A 17,873-nucleotide genomic window follows, 5' to 3' on the forward strand; every position below is an offset into this window, starting at 1 on the left:
GAGAGAGTAGAGCAGGGGACTCAGGACACAGCCCTGTGGGGCTCCTATGTTCAGAGTGATGGAGTTTGAGGTGAACTGGCCAACTTTCACCACTTGAGGTCTGCCGGTGAGGAAGTCTTGAATCCAGCCACAGAGTGAGGAGTTTAGGCCGAGGTCTGTGAGTTTAGATGCCAGCTTGATGGGGACTATAGTGTTGAAAGCTGAGCTATAGTCAATGAATAGCAGCCTTACATAATTTCCATTGTTGCTGTCCAAGTGTGTGAGGGAAGAGTGGAGAACGTGAGAAATGGCATCGTCCGTGGATCTGTTTGGGCAATAGGCAAACTGAAGAGGGTCCAGAGTATCAGGGATGGAGGAGCAAATGTGGCTCTTTACAAGTCTTTCAAAAACCTTCATGACTATAGATGTGAGGGCAGCTGGGCGATAGTCATTCAGGCAAGAGGGTTTATTGTTCTTTGGCACAGGGATAATGATGGATTTTTTGAATGAGGTGGGAACCACGGAGGTAGCAAGGGACTCATTAAAGATAGAAGTGAACAAACCAGCCAGCTGATCGGCGCAGGACCTCAGAACACGGCCGGTTATCCCATCAGGTCCGGCTGCTTTAGAAAAAGTCTTAGATCTTTGAGTTCAGCTCATGAAAAATGGGGGCAAAACCAAAAGTGTTGTGTTTATAATTTTGTTCAGTGTATATACAAAATATCCCTTGGTTCCCTTGAACCAAGGTTCCCTTGACCTGACTACCCTTCATTTTTCAATTGGCTTTTGGATTATTGCAGAAATAAGCTCTGTTATCAACAAAATTTTAGGATTCTCACATATTTTACTCATCATGATAATCTTCACAAATGAACTAAATTTATGCATTTATGACATTTGGCAATCAGCAGAAGTAAAAAGCTAAAGTAGGCTATAAACAAACTACACCACTTCGGGGTCACCATCACTAAGCCATGATGACATGTAATGTTCTGTAGTCCCATTTACCTTATTTCAGGCCTTTAACCAAAAACTTGATTAAAAAACCCATGGACCTTCGGACGATCGAAGTGCTAACTCATTTCTTTCACATTTTAGTCTTCAACAATATGCCATCCTTTCCAAACTTACAATTTTAACATTGAAACGTGTGAAATTTAGTATTGAATCCTACTTTTATAGGTATTACATTATTATACTATATTTACAACATGTTTTTGACATTAAAATATACTATTCTGGGTGTTTCTGGGTCAGAACCTGAATGTTATTATAAAATGTCATCATCTACCTCAGAAAAGTGCTCTTTCAAGTAGTCCCATGATTCATGCTTGAATCTTTTCCTTTTTCCCCCTCCAGAACACCTCCCCCTTCAGTGCACTTGTTCTTGCAATCCTAACCCCTGCTCACCTTTTACTATGATTGCCCCTTCTAGAGTATGTCTCTCCTCTCTATACCCCCACCATCGCTCTCCTTGAGAGGAGCTTTTTATCATTGTGGCCCATCTCTGGTTTATAAGCCAGGGGATGGATGCTAATTCCTACCTGGGGGCTTGTTTTAAAGAATCGTGGATGTCTGCGGCCGGACCTAATCTGTGCTTGCAAACAACACGAAATGTTTGCAGGGAAGCACCTTATGTATTCAGGGCAAAGCAATCATCCCAACGGGGAGTGTCTTCATCTCAACTCAATTCTGACAGTGTCTCCTGGTTCTTTTTTTTTTCAATCGTTTTACTGCTCTTTCTCTCTCTCTTGGACCCTCTGTCTTTCCTTTTTCTATTCAGTCATATCACCTAAGATGAACAGACATATTAGAGACACATTCTCTGAGTGTCTTTCTCCTGCTGAGGAGGCGATGAGCCCTCAGTATGAAGTCAGAGTAGCCTCTGCGGCTCACAGATTAAGTTGGAGGATGAAGATGAATCCGTAGGCTTTACCTTTCACAAACACACAGATGATGCTGGATGGGTTACATCCAAACAGCCCTAAAAAACGTGTCTCTCTTGCAATACTTTTGTGTACTTTTCATACTTCAAAATACTTTTGACTCATTTAACAAAAATACAGACAGACATGATTGAAAGTAGTGATATATATATACACTATATTGCAAAAAGTATTGGGTCACCCCCTTCTAATGAACATGTTTGACTACTTTAGTAATTTCTTTGAGTACAAATCTTAATGTTTAAGCATATAATGATATTCGTGTGTTTCTATTTTTATAGCAACCGTTTGGACAGGACCCTTTTCAATTCTAACATGACAGTGCCTCTGTGTATAAGACATGATTGATTCAGTCAGTGTGGAAGAACTTGACTGGTCTGCAGAAAGCCAAGTCCTAATCCCAGCTGAACACCTCTGGTGTGACTTTATATGCAGACCTTGAGCCAAAAACTCATCACCAAACACCAATGACTTGCATAGACACTATGTTGTAACACCCCCTTCTTTAGAACAGAAAAAGGCAAAACTGTGACAACAAATATGGAAACATAATTCATGTATTAAAAAAAATATTTCCATCTCTGTTGCAACAGTTTTGGATGTGTCTAAAATGACAGTACCCTTATGTACAAGTCATTGGTGTTTTTGGCTCAAGGTCTGCATATAAAGTCACACCAGTCAGCTTTAGATGCATTATATTTATATTTGCTACAAGCAGGATACACAAGAAGCACATTCAACCCGGACACGCAGATGGTTGTTGTGGCAATAAACACCGTAAACAGCAACCGTTTGCGTGTCTGCGCTTAATGCGCATCTCGTACATGAAAATCATTTTAGGGGGCCCTTGGCTTTTGGGGGCCCAAGGCAGTTTGGGGGCCCAAGGCTACCTTTGCCTAATGGGTAAGTCCGCCCCTGATACACACACACACACACACATATAAGAGTCATTTGTTCATGAGTCAGACTGCACTAGTAGGATTTTTTTGTTTGTTTTTTGCTGCAGCGCTGTAGAAAACATGCCTCTGCCTGCCTACATTACAAAACTATACTCACAACTCACTGCAGTTTCCAGCTAAAATGAACACTAGGGGCTGTAAAACATAAAAAAATTACTTTTATTCCTTTTAAATAATTATGATTAGCAGGGCATATTATTAATATTAAGGACTTGTCTTTGTGCAATACTATGCACAATACTGTTATATCTTGCACAATACTATGTTATGACCTCAAAACACATTTACCATACTGCATCATTTGTAAATTAATACATTTTCATGTTTGCATCACATACATGTGGTAAACTTGCTTGGTAGCGCACCCGGTACAGCAATGCTCTGGCAATATGAACATTAACTGTGAAACATGAGTCATGATGAAAGAACGTTAGCAAATGTACTTTTGTCAAACATTTGCTTTTAACACTATCGGTTAGGATAAGGGTTTAGTGTCTGTGCTAAATGCGATAGAGCTCCACCCACTGGACATTTCATTTCCAAATTGCCACAATCAATACATCAACCAACACAATAAAACTTAGCTAGATTAACGTTCATCTGTTTCAGATAAAACACACTTTTAGCACCACTCGCTGGACATTTCACTTCGGAAGTGTCACGAAACCTACAACCAGCAATATATTATCATTTTGCAGAAATATCGCCACAGGCATGTTTTTCCAATGAGCCTGGGTTGGCAAAAACACAGTACAAATTGAGGCATAATGCCCTCTGACAAAAGCAGCATTCAGTAGACAAAAATAATATCCAGTTCTTCAGAAACAAAAACAGCTTTATCAGAAAGTCTCACAGCCAGAATAGTCATTTAGAGATTAATGTTCTGTGCTGTTCCATTATGAGTCTGTGCAATGATGACTTGACTTGTTTCCTTCTAACTTCCTTCAAAACATCACAGACAAGAACATCACTAGATGTTTCGGTACATTTCATTTTCAGGAAAGAGTTGTGTCACCTTCATCTACAGCTGTTTGGTTCTGTTTGAAACATAATAAAACCTCCTCTCTTTCTCCTCATCTGGCCTCTTTGCTGTTATTGGAAGCTCCAAATAACTGGAATAAATGTCTTTTTTTAGTAGAATATGTAAAAAAAAAAGCTTTTGTCTAATTAAGAACATGCAGGAGCATGCAGCTTGGAACATGAGCAGGGTGATGATGGAACGCCGATGGGATTTGGCTAATTGCCGCCTGCTTCGTTATGGCTGGTGCGCCCCATCGTGTCTCCTTTGTTAGCTTCGTATATCATGTGCACCGCGGGCCGTTCAGGTCAGCAGAGCGATTTACAGAGAGTCAGCGATCTCGGCAGGGCCTTTAATCGACGATGCCCCAGAGCTACTTCCTCCCACAATGCAAATGCACTTTTATTTCCTCTCTGAAAGAGATATCTATTTTTTTTTAATTCGAGAGTTGCCTGCAGCATGCACACTGAGACTAATTACTCCCTCCCTCACTGTGTCTTTTTGTCTTTGTTCTTAATTCTGTTTCGTGAGTTCCTTGGAGGACAGACTAAACATCATGGATTCTCAATTCAGAACGGCATCTAAACAAAGGAAGCTTGCGGAAAAAAAGCCTGGGGCAGACCATATTAGATCTTCTATTGTTGGGGTGTTAAAATAAACATGAAATCAAAATTGACCATACTTGCTTAATTAGGATTTTTCTGGTTTAACGATGCACAATTCATCAACTCGATCACATTCTGGTACATCCATTCCCAATGGATAATCAGGCCTCCATTGTTGTCTTGCAGGCAGAGCTCTGACATATGGTGCAGCCGTACTTGAGGCGACCCGAGTTCGAGTTCTGACTCGAGGTCCTTTCCTGACCCTGTTCTACACTTTCCTTTCTCAGTGTTCCCTGCCTACCATCAAATAAAGGCCAAAAATATTGAAAGTGAATTTGTGAATATCAATTCCATAGCGGCTGGCTTACTTTTGGGGTCACTGAACTCATTTACAGTTAATCTTTTAAAGTCCAAATAAATTAAACATGGCCTCTCGGGAAAAATGTACCTCTGCCTTCCATACATACAGTTCACTACAGTTTCCAGCTGAAATGAACACTAGTAAGAGCAAAACACCACCAACTTTTATTCAGTTTCACACAAATGATGATTACAAGGCAGATTATTGATTAATAAATACATATTTTTGGGCAGTTCCTTGCACAATATTACATTATGACCTCAAAACACTTTTAACATAGTGGTTGCTTTGTAAACTAATACATTTTGATGTTTACATCAAATAATCAGCTCCATATGTTTAACTTTTCTGATGTAGTAAACTTGTTCTGTAGCTCACCTGGTACAGTGCTGCACTTGTAATGCAAAGTATTAAATAGTGTAAAACATGAGCCATGATAAAAAAAAAGGATCAAGTGTTTGTGTATGCAAGGTAAAATGGCAATGTGTTTTTGTCTCGTGTGCTTTTATTAATGGGGTCACCGGATGCCCATTTTCCACAGGTTGATATGATTCTTTAGGGTCTTAATGAAAAGTCTATAACATACTTTGGTTAAAATTTCTAAATGGTAGTGTAAAACAACACCCTTTTTCCTTGTCAAAAAGAGCTCTTTTTTCACAGCAACTCGTTTTGTTGCATGTCGCTTTAAATGCTAATGATCTCTGCTCACCCCTCTCTTCCTAGGGGTGATGAGCTATACTGTTTACTTAAGCCGCAAAACTGTCTACCTTGCACAATATTAGGAATGGTGATTTGTAAAGATTCATAAACCTTATACGCACTTCTTCTGTAGGTGAGGCTGGATCACGAATGATTTGCACGAACATAGACGCATTTAGGTAGATCGGGGGGTACATTCCCTTCAAAAACAATTGTAATCCACTGCGTCTTCAGCGGCTCAGATGTCGGGAGTAAATGATGACTGCTATGTTCATTATTACATCCAACAACAGAACACCTCTAATGGAGACATTCTTGCCTACATCTGCTCCATCGTTGAAACAACGGTGGACTGATGACAGCTCATTCAGGGCAGGTCTAAGGTAAAGCGCCACTGTCAATCAACAATTGTGGGAGGGGCCTGGATCTGTGTGATGTCACACAGCCAAGAATCTGAGAATGGCTTGATTTGAGGGGTCAAGAATTATGTGAATTATAAAAAAAAAAAAAAAAATTATCATTATAGGGTGGATGTGTACACACACACTGCCAAAACACATTTATGTTCGAACAACATGTAAAAGTGAATTTTGCATCCGATGACCCCTTTAACACTCGGTTTAGGGTAGGTTGAATTAATCTTTTACCACCACTCTCACAAGACATTTCATCTCTGAACTGCCGCAATATTTACAACCACCAACATTACACGTTGAGAGATTCACATTCATTTATTTTGGAGAAAACCGAAAATGCTTTCAGCGCCACTTACTCACCTTTAAAGTGTTGCGAAATATGCAAGAAGCAACAAAATATAATTGTGCAAAAATGTTGCCACAGGGATGTTTTTCCAATAAGAACTTACCACTTTATTAATAGCCATTTATAATTAATAATGGCCATTTATTGATTATTGGCCATGACGTTAAAAAATAATTGTCAACTTGCCAGAATTTTCATATTGAAGCATCCCTAATTAATAAAATTTAATTCATTCTGCCTTCTGCTTCAGATTGTTTTAACATGGACATTTGGTACCATAAACCATATGGTTTTTAGAAGAGTACTTCATCGGACCCCATGTGCAGAACTCTTGCATAATTGAATTATTACATAATTCATCATTCACAAAACACATGTCTGACTGTCCTGTTAAAATGCTCTAATAATAGTGAAATATATAATAAACATTTTTCTCATGATACCAGACAGCAATTAATGTTTTAGTTCAAGCATATTTTGCCCCCAGCACTTCTGGAGATGCAGTGGCACTGCAAAAAAAAAAGAAAAAAGCAGCTGTATTTGACACTTCAAGGTGTATTAATGTTGTGAAGCAAATAACTACTGCTAAATTTGCATCATTTTCAGTTCATTAAATATTTTATTTTGAACCTTCAAGTACAGCACTCAGTAAAATAATCTTAGCTGACCTTTTATAGAATTACACAAAATCAAGTCATCATGCCAGGGTAGCGGTCATGTGTCATTTTGTAAGATTGCTCTTGTCATCTGCGTCTCAGATGGCCGTCAATCTGATTGTGCCTTTTCCAAGTGACATTTCCTCAAGCTTGATGGACAGAGTCTGGCTCTCTCTGCAATATGTAATTCACAGTGTGAAGTAAAAGCTCAAGCATTGTAGAAAACTCTCAGGACACTGATGCGTTTTGTTCACACTGCATACAAATCTGATTTGGTTTTCAAATCAATCTTTAGGATTGACTGTCTGCACTTTGTCATTTTGCAATTGATGAAAACTGATCTGTTTCTTCCGTTATTGTAATCAATATCCGGCGTATTTACACTGGTTACTTCAGTAATGATAAAAGCGTCAGCACCGTGCCAAGAGCCTTTCTCATAAAACTCTGAGTAGCTGTCGTTGTGGAAAAAGAGGATGGAAAATCATGAGCCGCATGAGACAACAGATGACACAGATGTATTACACATTCATGCGTATACTCTGTCCAAAACTGCTGACTCGTTCACTCATTTACTATATACTACATAGTGATTGTGACGCAAGCTTACATCCACTTTTTGCGCTGTTCTGTTATTGACAAAGTGAAAACGCCAAAATGAAAAAGCCTGTAACCTGTTTTCATCCAGTTGTTTCCAAACTAGTTTTTGCTCAATTTTAAGTATCATCTGTAGCAAATTAGCTCAAAGTGAGATGAACATAATTAATCATAACGTGTTATCAATTATATATTCATCTTCAGGAATTATAGCATTAATAGTACAATAAGATGATTTGTTCGTCCGCAGTACGGACAGTTTTAATCGTCTATTGACTCTAAGGAAAATAATTTCCTCCTTAATACATTGCTCATAGAGCATGTAACAAAACCGAAACGTTGAAGTGACCTCGTTCTGTGAGCAGCAGACACAGACAACCAAGCGTGAATACATATGGATGTTTATTAAACTACACTACAGGGGAACATGCAACATCGAACTAGACACAAACATACACACATTAAACATAGATGCCAACGCACGGAAGGCATGGAGAGAGAGCGAGAGAGAGAGAGAGAGAGATAGAGAGAGAGAGAGAGAGCACTCGTGCGCAAGAGAGTAGAGTGTAATGGCAGGTAAACACATCAGCTAAACACAACCTGTTAGAACCATTGGAGAATCACATCACCTTAATTAAAAGGGGTCAAAGCCTAGAAGCGCATCTAAATAGTTAACAAGCGGTTACTTGCATATTGGTTTTGTTGGTGCCGAGTAAAGTGTTCTGGTGCACGTATAATGCGTAAATTCTTAATGAATTCCTTTAGAAGTGAAAGCTTCATCATTCCAGCCATGGGCTGATTGGTCTAAAGTGAATCGACAAAGTTACTGAACTTAAAACTGCCAGAAGCTCGGACTCCCCCCGAAAGGGGAGCCACAAGATTTCCAAGGTGATATGCGTGTCTCTAGGGCACTGAAAGTAAAGGCAAAGATTGCCAATACAGCCTTCATACAGCTCATGAATATCTGGAGCTCCAGATATTTGTCCTCGGCAACATAGACCTGCCTTTTCAACTCCAACGGCAAGTCATTGTTGCTGTATGGAGCTGAAACCTGAAGGACAATCAAGATGACCATCGGGAAGGTCCAAACCTTCATCAATAGCTGTCATAGAAAGATTCTCCAGATCCGCTGGCCTGACACCATCAGCAATAAAAACCTTTGGGAAAGGACACATTAACTTCCTGCTGAATAAGAAATAAGGAAGAGAAGATGGGGCTGGATAGAGGATACCCTTTGTAAACTGCCAACCAACATAAGGGGGCAGGCATTGAAGTGGCCACCCAAGAGACACCTGGCAACATGACCTCAAGGCTGACACCTTCAAGATGGGTTACACCTGGAACCAGTTGGAAAGTATGGCCAAGAACAGAGGATTTTGGAGATCTGTGGTTGGCGGTCCATACACTGGCAATGAGTGCCTCTGAACACGAACCATGTGTTAATGTGGTTCGCATCAAGTTTATCCCATTTCATGTGTTTTTGTGCTGTTTAGATTTCAATATTGCATGGATTTGAGTTGAATATGCCAAAAATAGTAGATGTTTGCTGTCCCAGGGCATATCTAAATGTCCACATGTTAAGAGTTGTTGGACAACGACTCTAAGGAATTGCCATTGTGTTCATTTAACCCTCAATAATGCAACATCTGGATAAAACAGATCTCAAGAGTCTCATGCAGCTATCAACTATATCGGGACGTTTTTCAGCAGTTAAACGAAGGATTTTGGGCGATACAGGAAGCTCATGTGTCCCACAAGGATTCCCAGCCTCATAAAACATTATGTCAGTGGAGCAGCACTTGTGTCTTTTTTGACCTGCAGCTGAGTTTCATTACCTAGAGAGCATCGGACGCCAAGAGGAGATGCATGCAAATGCCACAGCACTGCCAGAAGAATACATGACGCCATTTGTTATTATTATTTCCCTCACAGCAGATGCCTTCATCCAGGACAAATTACGCAACGCTGGCAGCACTCTTTGCATATTATTGATTTAAAGAGCGTGACAGAGGATGGGGAAGAGAAATTTCACCGTAAATGCAACACTTCCTTGAGAAGCGAAGATGGGCCTTTATTCCTAAAACACTTTATCCCCCAAGGATGGGGCTGAAGGGACTGTGCCCTTATCACTGTAAGAATACCAATCGTGCTTTTATGTCAGCTTGGAATAATTCATGGAAAGCTGTAGAGAATGGAAAGGCACGCAGTGGAATAGTATGTGGTTTGAATGTGGAGATGTGTAAGAGAAGCTGGACGGATTTTAAAACTATTCAAGGTCAGGAGGCCTGAATTACTAACCTCTTCAATTATGTCTAAGCAACAAGATGTTGTGAATAAAGAAATCCTCAGGCAAAATTGCAGTGCATATGTCAACAGTATCTTTGAAACTAGGACATTTTCCTCTAAATAGATCTTTTAATTTGAAGAGTCTCCATTGATTCTCGGGTGCATTCTACCAGACCTATAACCCAAAGCACCAAAAGAGGATCTGAAGGCAAAATTAAACAGTTGTTTAGTCATGTACGGATGTTTCTTCACCAGTGGACACTTGGCCCTTGTGGAAAAAAACAAACAAACTAATAAACTACTCTTTAAAATAAGTTCTCTTAAAACACAGTTTTAAGTCTCAGTAATCTATTTAAATTTTCTTCTTTAACCAAAGATTATTATTATTTTTTTTTTACCAACGTGTCATTTTCACCACATATGCTGTATATTAAATGGATAGTTCACCCAAAAATAAAAATGCTCTTGTCATCATCCTACTCATCCTTATGTTGTTCCATACCTGACTTTCACTTTTGGGTAAACTATCTCTTTAATATCATTGTTTGATGGAAATACAAGGCTAATTTGATAGCTAGCATTTTATGTATCCTAAATACAAACAATGAAATAATATTTCCTTTTTTTTGCATAATTTAACAGAATTACAGTACGATTAGAAATGACACACACTACAAATATTCTGATTATTATTATATTCTGCTCAAAATATTCGCATTACATGTTTTATCTCAAGCACTATATTTCCAGCATGTTAGTAATGCTGGAAATGATGTCACAACTGTAAAGTGTTGTTGTTGCTGTTAACTAAAACTATTAAAAATAGTTTTCGGTAAACGTAACAAAGCTAAACTAAAACAGAAGTTAAATATTCCATGAAAGCGTAAAACTTATTTAAAAAGGAACAAAAAAATTGGTTGAAGTTCTAAAAATTATTAAAAATTTAAAATTGAAGCTACATAGAAATATTTGAAAAATAATAATATTATTAACAAATATCTTAAACTAGAATTAAAGTAATTAAATAAATGCCATAATAGTATACTAATATATAAATAATACAATGATAATACTGCGACTGAGGACTAGTTGTTATATTTTGTGTAAAAATTATGAATGTTATTAATATAATCACACATGAGTTAATTAATATATTAACATTTAGTTTGAATATGCTAATATTTATATGACCGATTTTTACAGTATATTAAGATTAAAGGTCTGGATAAAACGTCAATAAATAAAAGGCATTTGGAAAACATAATTGGTGATGGCCTGGTATAAATGTTTCTAAAACAATTTTAATTTGAACTTTATATAACAAAAATTTGAATCTCCAACCCCTATAAAAATGAAGTTAAAGACATACCAATAAGGCATTGGGATTTATCTTGTTTGCCTTGAACTGGTACACCAGTGTTTACATTTGCTTAGCCACATTATTTAAATGACCGCTGCCTCTAATATAGACTCTGTATGAAATATTGACTATGGTTTTACACTTGCATGGAGCTAATCTTTCCACTCTCTTCCCCACAGCCTCTGAAGATGCACTGCAGGAGCTGCGCGCTGGTCACCAGCTCGGGTCATCTAACCGGTGGGGGTCGCGGAAAAGAGATCGATCAGGCGGAGTGTGTCATCCGAATGAATGACGCGCCCACGGCCCGTGGCTACGGGGTGGACGTGGGTCACCGCACGAGCCTGAGGGTCATCGCTCATTCCAGCATGCAGAGAGTGCTGCGCAGCCGCCACGAACTCCTCAACTCCAGTCAGGACACGGTCTTCATCTTCTGGGGACCCAGCAGTTATATGCGACGTGATGGGAAAGGGCTGGTTTATAACAACCTGCGGCTTATGAACCAAGTGCTGCCCAAACTCAAGGTCTATATCATCTCCTGGCAGAAAATGCTCCAGTTTGATGAACTATTCAAGAGAGAGACCGGCAAAGACAGGTAACGGGCACTTTATTATGTTTTACAGAGCCAATTTAAAATTGTATTATTTGATAAGAGGCCAATTTTAGTATCTGTAATGATACAGTTCAGGAGCTTAAATATGTGATGATACACTACTTTGATGTTTCATTGTATAAAGGCAAAATATTTTCAAACCCATTTCTGAACTAAAATGGATCTGCAGAACTCGATTAACCGAAGGCGTGCATTTACATGATTGAGATAGCAGACGTTTTCATCAACGTGCCAATATTATCCATGTGACATGCACTAATTTTTCGTGACCTATTTTTATTTTAAAAAGGTGTTATAAAGGAAAGATGATGCGTGTCCTAGAATAGAGTCTGCAGAGGCCATTCTTATTCCACATTTACTGCTTTCTGAGAAGACCAGCTTCTTTTTCCCTTTCAACTCTAGGATCACATGGGAAATCAGTTTGTGTGGGATTCTAGATTTGAACATTAAGCCAAGATCTCCACTTAATCAAAGCAAGTGTGTGTGCATGTGTGTGTGTGTGTGTGTGTGTGTCTGTGTGTTTGCAGCGAATGGGGGTTTAATATATTCACTTTTTGTCCACGGAACATGAATTTGTCATTCACTCTTATAAACAAAGTTTTTTTACTGACATGGATAGTTTTTTGAAGAACCTTCAACATACATCGAACCTTTCCATTGCACAAAAAGTTCTTTATAGTGAAAAAGTGAAAAGACTAATTCAATGTTCTTCACACAAAGAAAAAAATGGTTCTTTTTTAGAACTGTTCACTGAAAGGTTCTTTGGGGAACCCAAAGATCTATTTCTATGGCATCATTGTGGAGCCCCCTGTTGGAACCTTTATTTTCTAAAGCGAATACTGTAAATTTACAGGCCCTGGTTATATTCTGATAGTTCAAACAAACACTAATCTAGTTATGGTGATGTGTCATCCTGTAGTGGATGTTTTTTCATGTGGGTTTTATTGCAAAAACGCTATTTTTACAGAGTGCTCCTTAAAACTCTTTGGAGGCTCATTAGTAAGAAATGCAAATATTACGACTGATGAACTGGCTTAGAATGATACAGGAGTGTTTTGTAGCTGCTGTCCCTTATTACCACAGCAGTCTTATTGCAGCCGTCAAAGTGTGTCTTTCATCTTGTATCATTTTCTTTGGTGTTATTCCCAGAAGTGACAAATGAAAAGCGGAGAAGACAAAAGATTGCTGTGAGAATCATACCAACCACGTGAAACAAAAATGTGTCTCTGTTAGATGTCAGAATTGGACTGGAGAAGGATGGCTGCTGTTGGCTTTATTGGTTTGGTCAGTGTTTTCCCATGTTTGTTTGCATACAGAATTTCAAAGAGCTGGTCTATCAAAAGTTACTTTAAAGGATTAGTTCACTTTCAAATTAAAATTATCTGATCATTTACACACCCCCATGTCATTCAAGATGTTTATGTTTCCTTCTTCAGTCGAAAAGAAATTAAGGTTTTTGATGAAAACATTCCAGGATTTTTCTCCATATAGTGAACTTCAATGGACTCCAAACGGTTGAAGGTAAAAATTAGAGTTTCAGTGCAGCTTCAAAGGGCTATAAACGATACCAGGCGATGAATAAGGGTCTTATCTAGCGAAACGATCGGTAATTTAAAAAAATAAAATAAAAATGTATATGCTTTATAAACACAAATGCTTGCCTTGCTCTGTTCTGCGATGCGCGTTCATGACTTCACGTAATACGTAATTACGTTAAAAAGGTCACGCTTGAGAGGTTTGTGTCGCCACAGCAGTGTCCTCCATCTGCCTAATTTCTTCTTCTGTGTATTCTGGTTCAAAAAGGTATAGGGCAGGGCGAAAAACTCCATCTCATCTTATCCTCCAAGTTCAAAATCGTCAGACATCGTTGTTTTACCTTTTTTGACTTTTTCAATGTAATTACGTATTACGTGAAGTCATGAACGCGCATCGCTGAACAGAGCAAGGCGAGCATTTGTGTTTATAAAGAATTGGTTTTCGGTCCTTAGTATTAAACTATACCTATGTACATGATGCTTGTTTCTAATTGTTTAAGCAACGTAATTAATTATATATATATATATATATATATGGTTCTAAATATATATGGTTTATAAACATTATTACTTCAAACATTATGCACTTTTTTCAAAGATAGTCTTGTTTTTCTATTGCTTTGAAGAAACGTGCATTAGTACGGTAATATTTTGAGTAGGATTTGCTGTAGATAATCATTTTGTTAATACATTTAAAACAGTTCTTGCTAAAGGTGTTTACAAAGACATTTTAAGAACATTTCTGTCTTTGTAGAAGCATCAAAAATGTAATCCTATAATTGGCCCTACCCATATACAATATTAAATAAACAACAATATAAAACATTTGACTACATATTTCAGTCATTTGTTTGATATTCATATTCATTAATGTGCATCTTTAACTGCATGCTGTAATGAACAACCAAAATACACTGATTTAAGTCTCATGAGACAATGCAACAAATTGTATGTGGGTGATTCACAACAAAGAACCAGTTCATAAGATTTATTCATTCAGGAATTGAACTACAATGGTTGTGCTGTATGGTCTTAATTCACTAAAAAGTAAAAGATCATTAGAGTCATTTGCTTGGAAATCAGACTACTTTTAGCTGTATTTTTTTGATTCACTAAAAAAAAAAATGGCTCAGAGTATTTTACTAGCGCGTTCCATTTGGATTGTTGGAAGAATACATACAGTATGCAATAACCGTTAATGGAAATAACATTTCCATTTCCAGAACTTTACAGATCTTTTAGGGGGACCAGTTTGGACAGGACCCTTTGCTATTCTAACATGACAGTGCCTCTGTGTATAAGGCACAGTTCAAAAAGACATGATTGATTCAGTCAGTGTGGAAGAACTTGACTCTGTTGCAACAGTTTTGGACGTGTCTAAAATGACAGTACCCTTATGTACAAGTCATTGGTGTTTGGTGATGAGTTTTTGGCTCAAGGTCTGCATATAAAGTCACACCGGAGGTGTTCAGCTGGGATCAGGACTTGGCTTTCTGCAGACCAGTCAAGTTCTTCCACACTGACTGAATCAATCATGTCTTTTTGAACCGTGCCTTATACACAGAGGCACTGTCATGTTAGAATTGAAAAGAGTCCTGTCCAAACTGTTGCTATAAAATTAGAAACACACGATTCCTTAGAATATCATTATATGCTTAAACATTAAGATTTGTTCTCATAGAAATTACTAAAGTAGTCAAACATGTTCATTAGAAGGGGGTGATCCAATACTTTTGGCAATATAGTGTATATATATATATATATATATATATATATATATATATATATATGGATTCTTTCCTCTGTTAATTATCAGTCATAAAATGAATGTATGAAACTAAATGAACACACAAAACTGTTGAAACTATTGAACAGTGGTATCTTGTCACATTTATATTTATTTTATAAAAGCAATAAACCAGTCTAGTCATGTTGTGAACACCCATTTCCTGTGGTAAAATCACTGTTACGCATGGTGTCTCATGGCTTATTGCTTTTTTAAAGAGTCATAGGGCCATGAGAACCTTAGCCCTCAAGGACCTTCTGAAACTTAAACCCCAAAGTAATTCAGGCTGATGGTGCTATAATTTGTGCATTGTAGGTCATGTAAATAGTCATGCAGGAGCACTTGGCAATTCGGGACGCAGTGTCTTTGCTCTCCAGCCAGGCAGTGACAGACAGCCCTGCGGCACAAACACAGCCCAATGTTCTGGCATTTTGTTTTTTCACGACTTAGCAGTTCAGTTTTCACCACTTCTGTTGTTTTCTCCTGCATCTGGTCACATTGGATTCTAAACAATCCTGCTTTGGAGAATACAGTCTGTCAGAATGTGTTCATAGGGATTCTGAGCGTTGATCTAAGCAATATGTTTCCATGATATCTGGATAGTATTTGCTGGATATTGAACATTAAATATTATGTTTGGTCAAGCACATACTGTATGTTCAATGTCATGACATTTAGGGCAAAAATAGAACCTCAAACTTGAAGTCTTTGGATAGTTGAAATGCAGAGGCGGTGGACATCCTCATTTTGCCTTTATGAGCAGTCTCATGTTATACTGTACCACACACACTTCTGTAAGATCTCTTCATCCACTAAATATCATTGTCCTCTAAGAAAAGACTGAGTATCGCCATGTGCGTTACATACATTGTTTATTTCTTCTCAAGATGCACTAATAGATATTAGCACAAGAAGTTCACTGTATTTATGATTTTATTTATATCTTCAGGGGCTTATTTATCCTTGAATGGTTTCACCTTCATCTGACAGTCATACATAGTTTTATATTGAGTCAAACATCCTGTATTTGCTCTTCAAATACAGCTCAGAAAATCATATTAGTTCTTCCACCTTGATAATTCATGAGTAAGCCATGTATATTTTTTAACTTTTTGAACACCATCTTTTCAGTTGATGTCTTCTAGTAAAATAGGCAGTATGCTGAGAAATTAGAACTTTATGAAACTATTAAACACAAAAAGTAGTGACAGTGCTATGTGATTTGTATATAGACACTAAGTGCCAGATTTACTATCAGCTTGCGCCAGCGCAAACCCTCATTTGGCGTTAAAAAACTACTGTCAGGATTTCAAGACACGCAGTGGGAAATTAGCACTGAAAAGGCGTGGAGATATTTTTGTGACTTACCTTTCATTTTTAGGAGTTTCCCTTTTGATCTGTAAATTTATGGGAGGAGAGTATTTAAATGAATCACACAACGCGATTTACTACGATTTGCACTTGTCAATTCACTGTTATTTGCGGCATTATTTAACATCCCCAAAAAGTAGGCTGAAAGTAGGCAGTAATTTGTGATCGTGTGTAGACTGTGTTCTTTAATGTGCAACTTGCCAGGAAATCACCCGCATAATTTTCCCTTCCCATCCACGCTTTTATGGAATTGCGCTCTAACGCTAATTTTCCCCGTTTAAATCTGGCCCTAAAAGTGAAATTGGTTTATGAAGTGGCATAACAACAGCCAGTCAGAACTTATTTGATGTTTGATTAGAGTTTACTTGAATTCTTTAAGTATAATCCCTTATAAAACATTTTGGTAACACTTTATTTTAAGGTGTCATAATACAGAGTAATTACCTAGTTAAGTACTTTGTAGTATCCGTTGTACTTACATGAAACAAAATGTACTTACTACATTACATAACTAAGTTATGGAGCAGCCTGTACTTACTGTTTGTAATTATGTAGATGTAATAGGCAGCTACTGTTACACATATGTAACAGACCGAGTCTGTTACACAGCTACTTATACACTTAAGTACACTCTTGATGCACTTTATTTGGTAACACTTTATTTCGATAGTCCTTTTTAGACATTCTACCAGTAAGTAACTTTACAACTACATGTCAACTAGCAGTCAACTAGAGTATTAGTAGACTGTCTGCTTAATATCTGCTAACACTTTCTTTTGATGGGTCCACAACATACAACATACTGACTATGAGAAACTTTGCAAGTATATGTCAACTTATGCTACTAACCCTAAACCTAACCTACTGAGAGTTAGTAGACATGTAGTTGCAAATTAATGAGAATTAGTTGACATGTAGTTACTAAGTTACTTATAGTTAGTAGAATGTCTAAAGTGGACCATCGAAATAAAGTGTAACCCTTTATTTTAAGTAGCTTATGCCTGTGTAATATTCTGTAATTTTAATGTAATTAGAAAGGCATTAGTTAAGCTGTGTACTGGTGGGTTAAATCAAACTAAGGTGCAGCTGGATAAGGTGTACAGTATAGATACACATGAAGTACACTTAAGTACAATCTTGATATACGTAGCTTATGTCTGTGTACTTACATTTATAATTATGTAGTATAAAGTCTGCAACACATATTTAACAATCTTTGGTTGCATAAGTAGCTGTGTAACAGACTCGGTCTGTTACATATGTGTAACAGTAGCTGCCTATTACATGTATATAATTACAAACTGTAGGTACAGGCTGCTCCATAACTTAGTTACACGGTAAGTACA

General features: G+C 37.7%; 1 protein-coding gene across 1 annotated transcript in view; it reads left to right on the forward strand.

Moving 5' to 3' along the window:
- The window catches only part of st6galnac5a (ST6 (alpha-N-acetyl-neuraminyl-2,3-beta-galactosyl-1,3)-N-acetylgalactosaminide alpha-2,6-sialyltransferase 5a), a gene marked incomplete at both ends in the record, with an annotated part of 36,868 nt that overhangs the window by 16,399 nt on the left and 2,596 nt on the right, over window positions 1–17,873 (forward strand). The window contains one exon of the mRNA XM_079380304.1: window positions 11,405–11,817. Coding sequence (XP_079236430.1) covers window positions 11,405–11,817 — 413 coding nt within the window. The remainder of the gene's footprint in view (window positions 1–11,404; window positions 11,818–17,873) is intronic.

Source organism: Barbus barbus, assembly GCF_936440315.1.
Source record: "Barbus barbus genome assembly, chromosome: 26".
In the NCBI taxonomy this organism is placed as follows: Eukaryota; Metazoa; Chordata; class Actinopteri; order Cypriniformes; family Cyprinidae; genus Barbus; species Barbus barbus.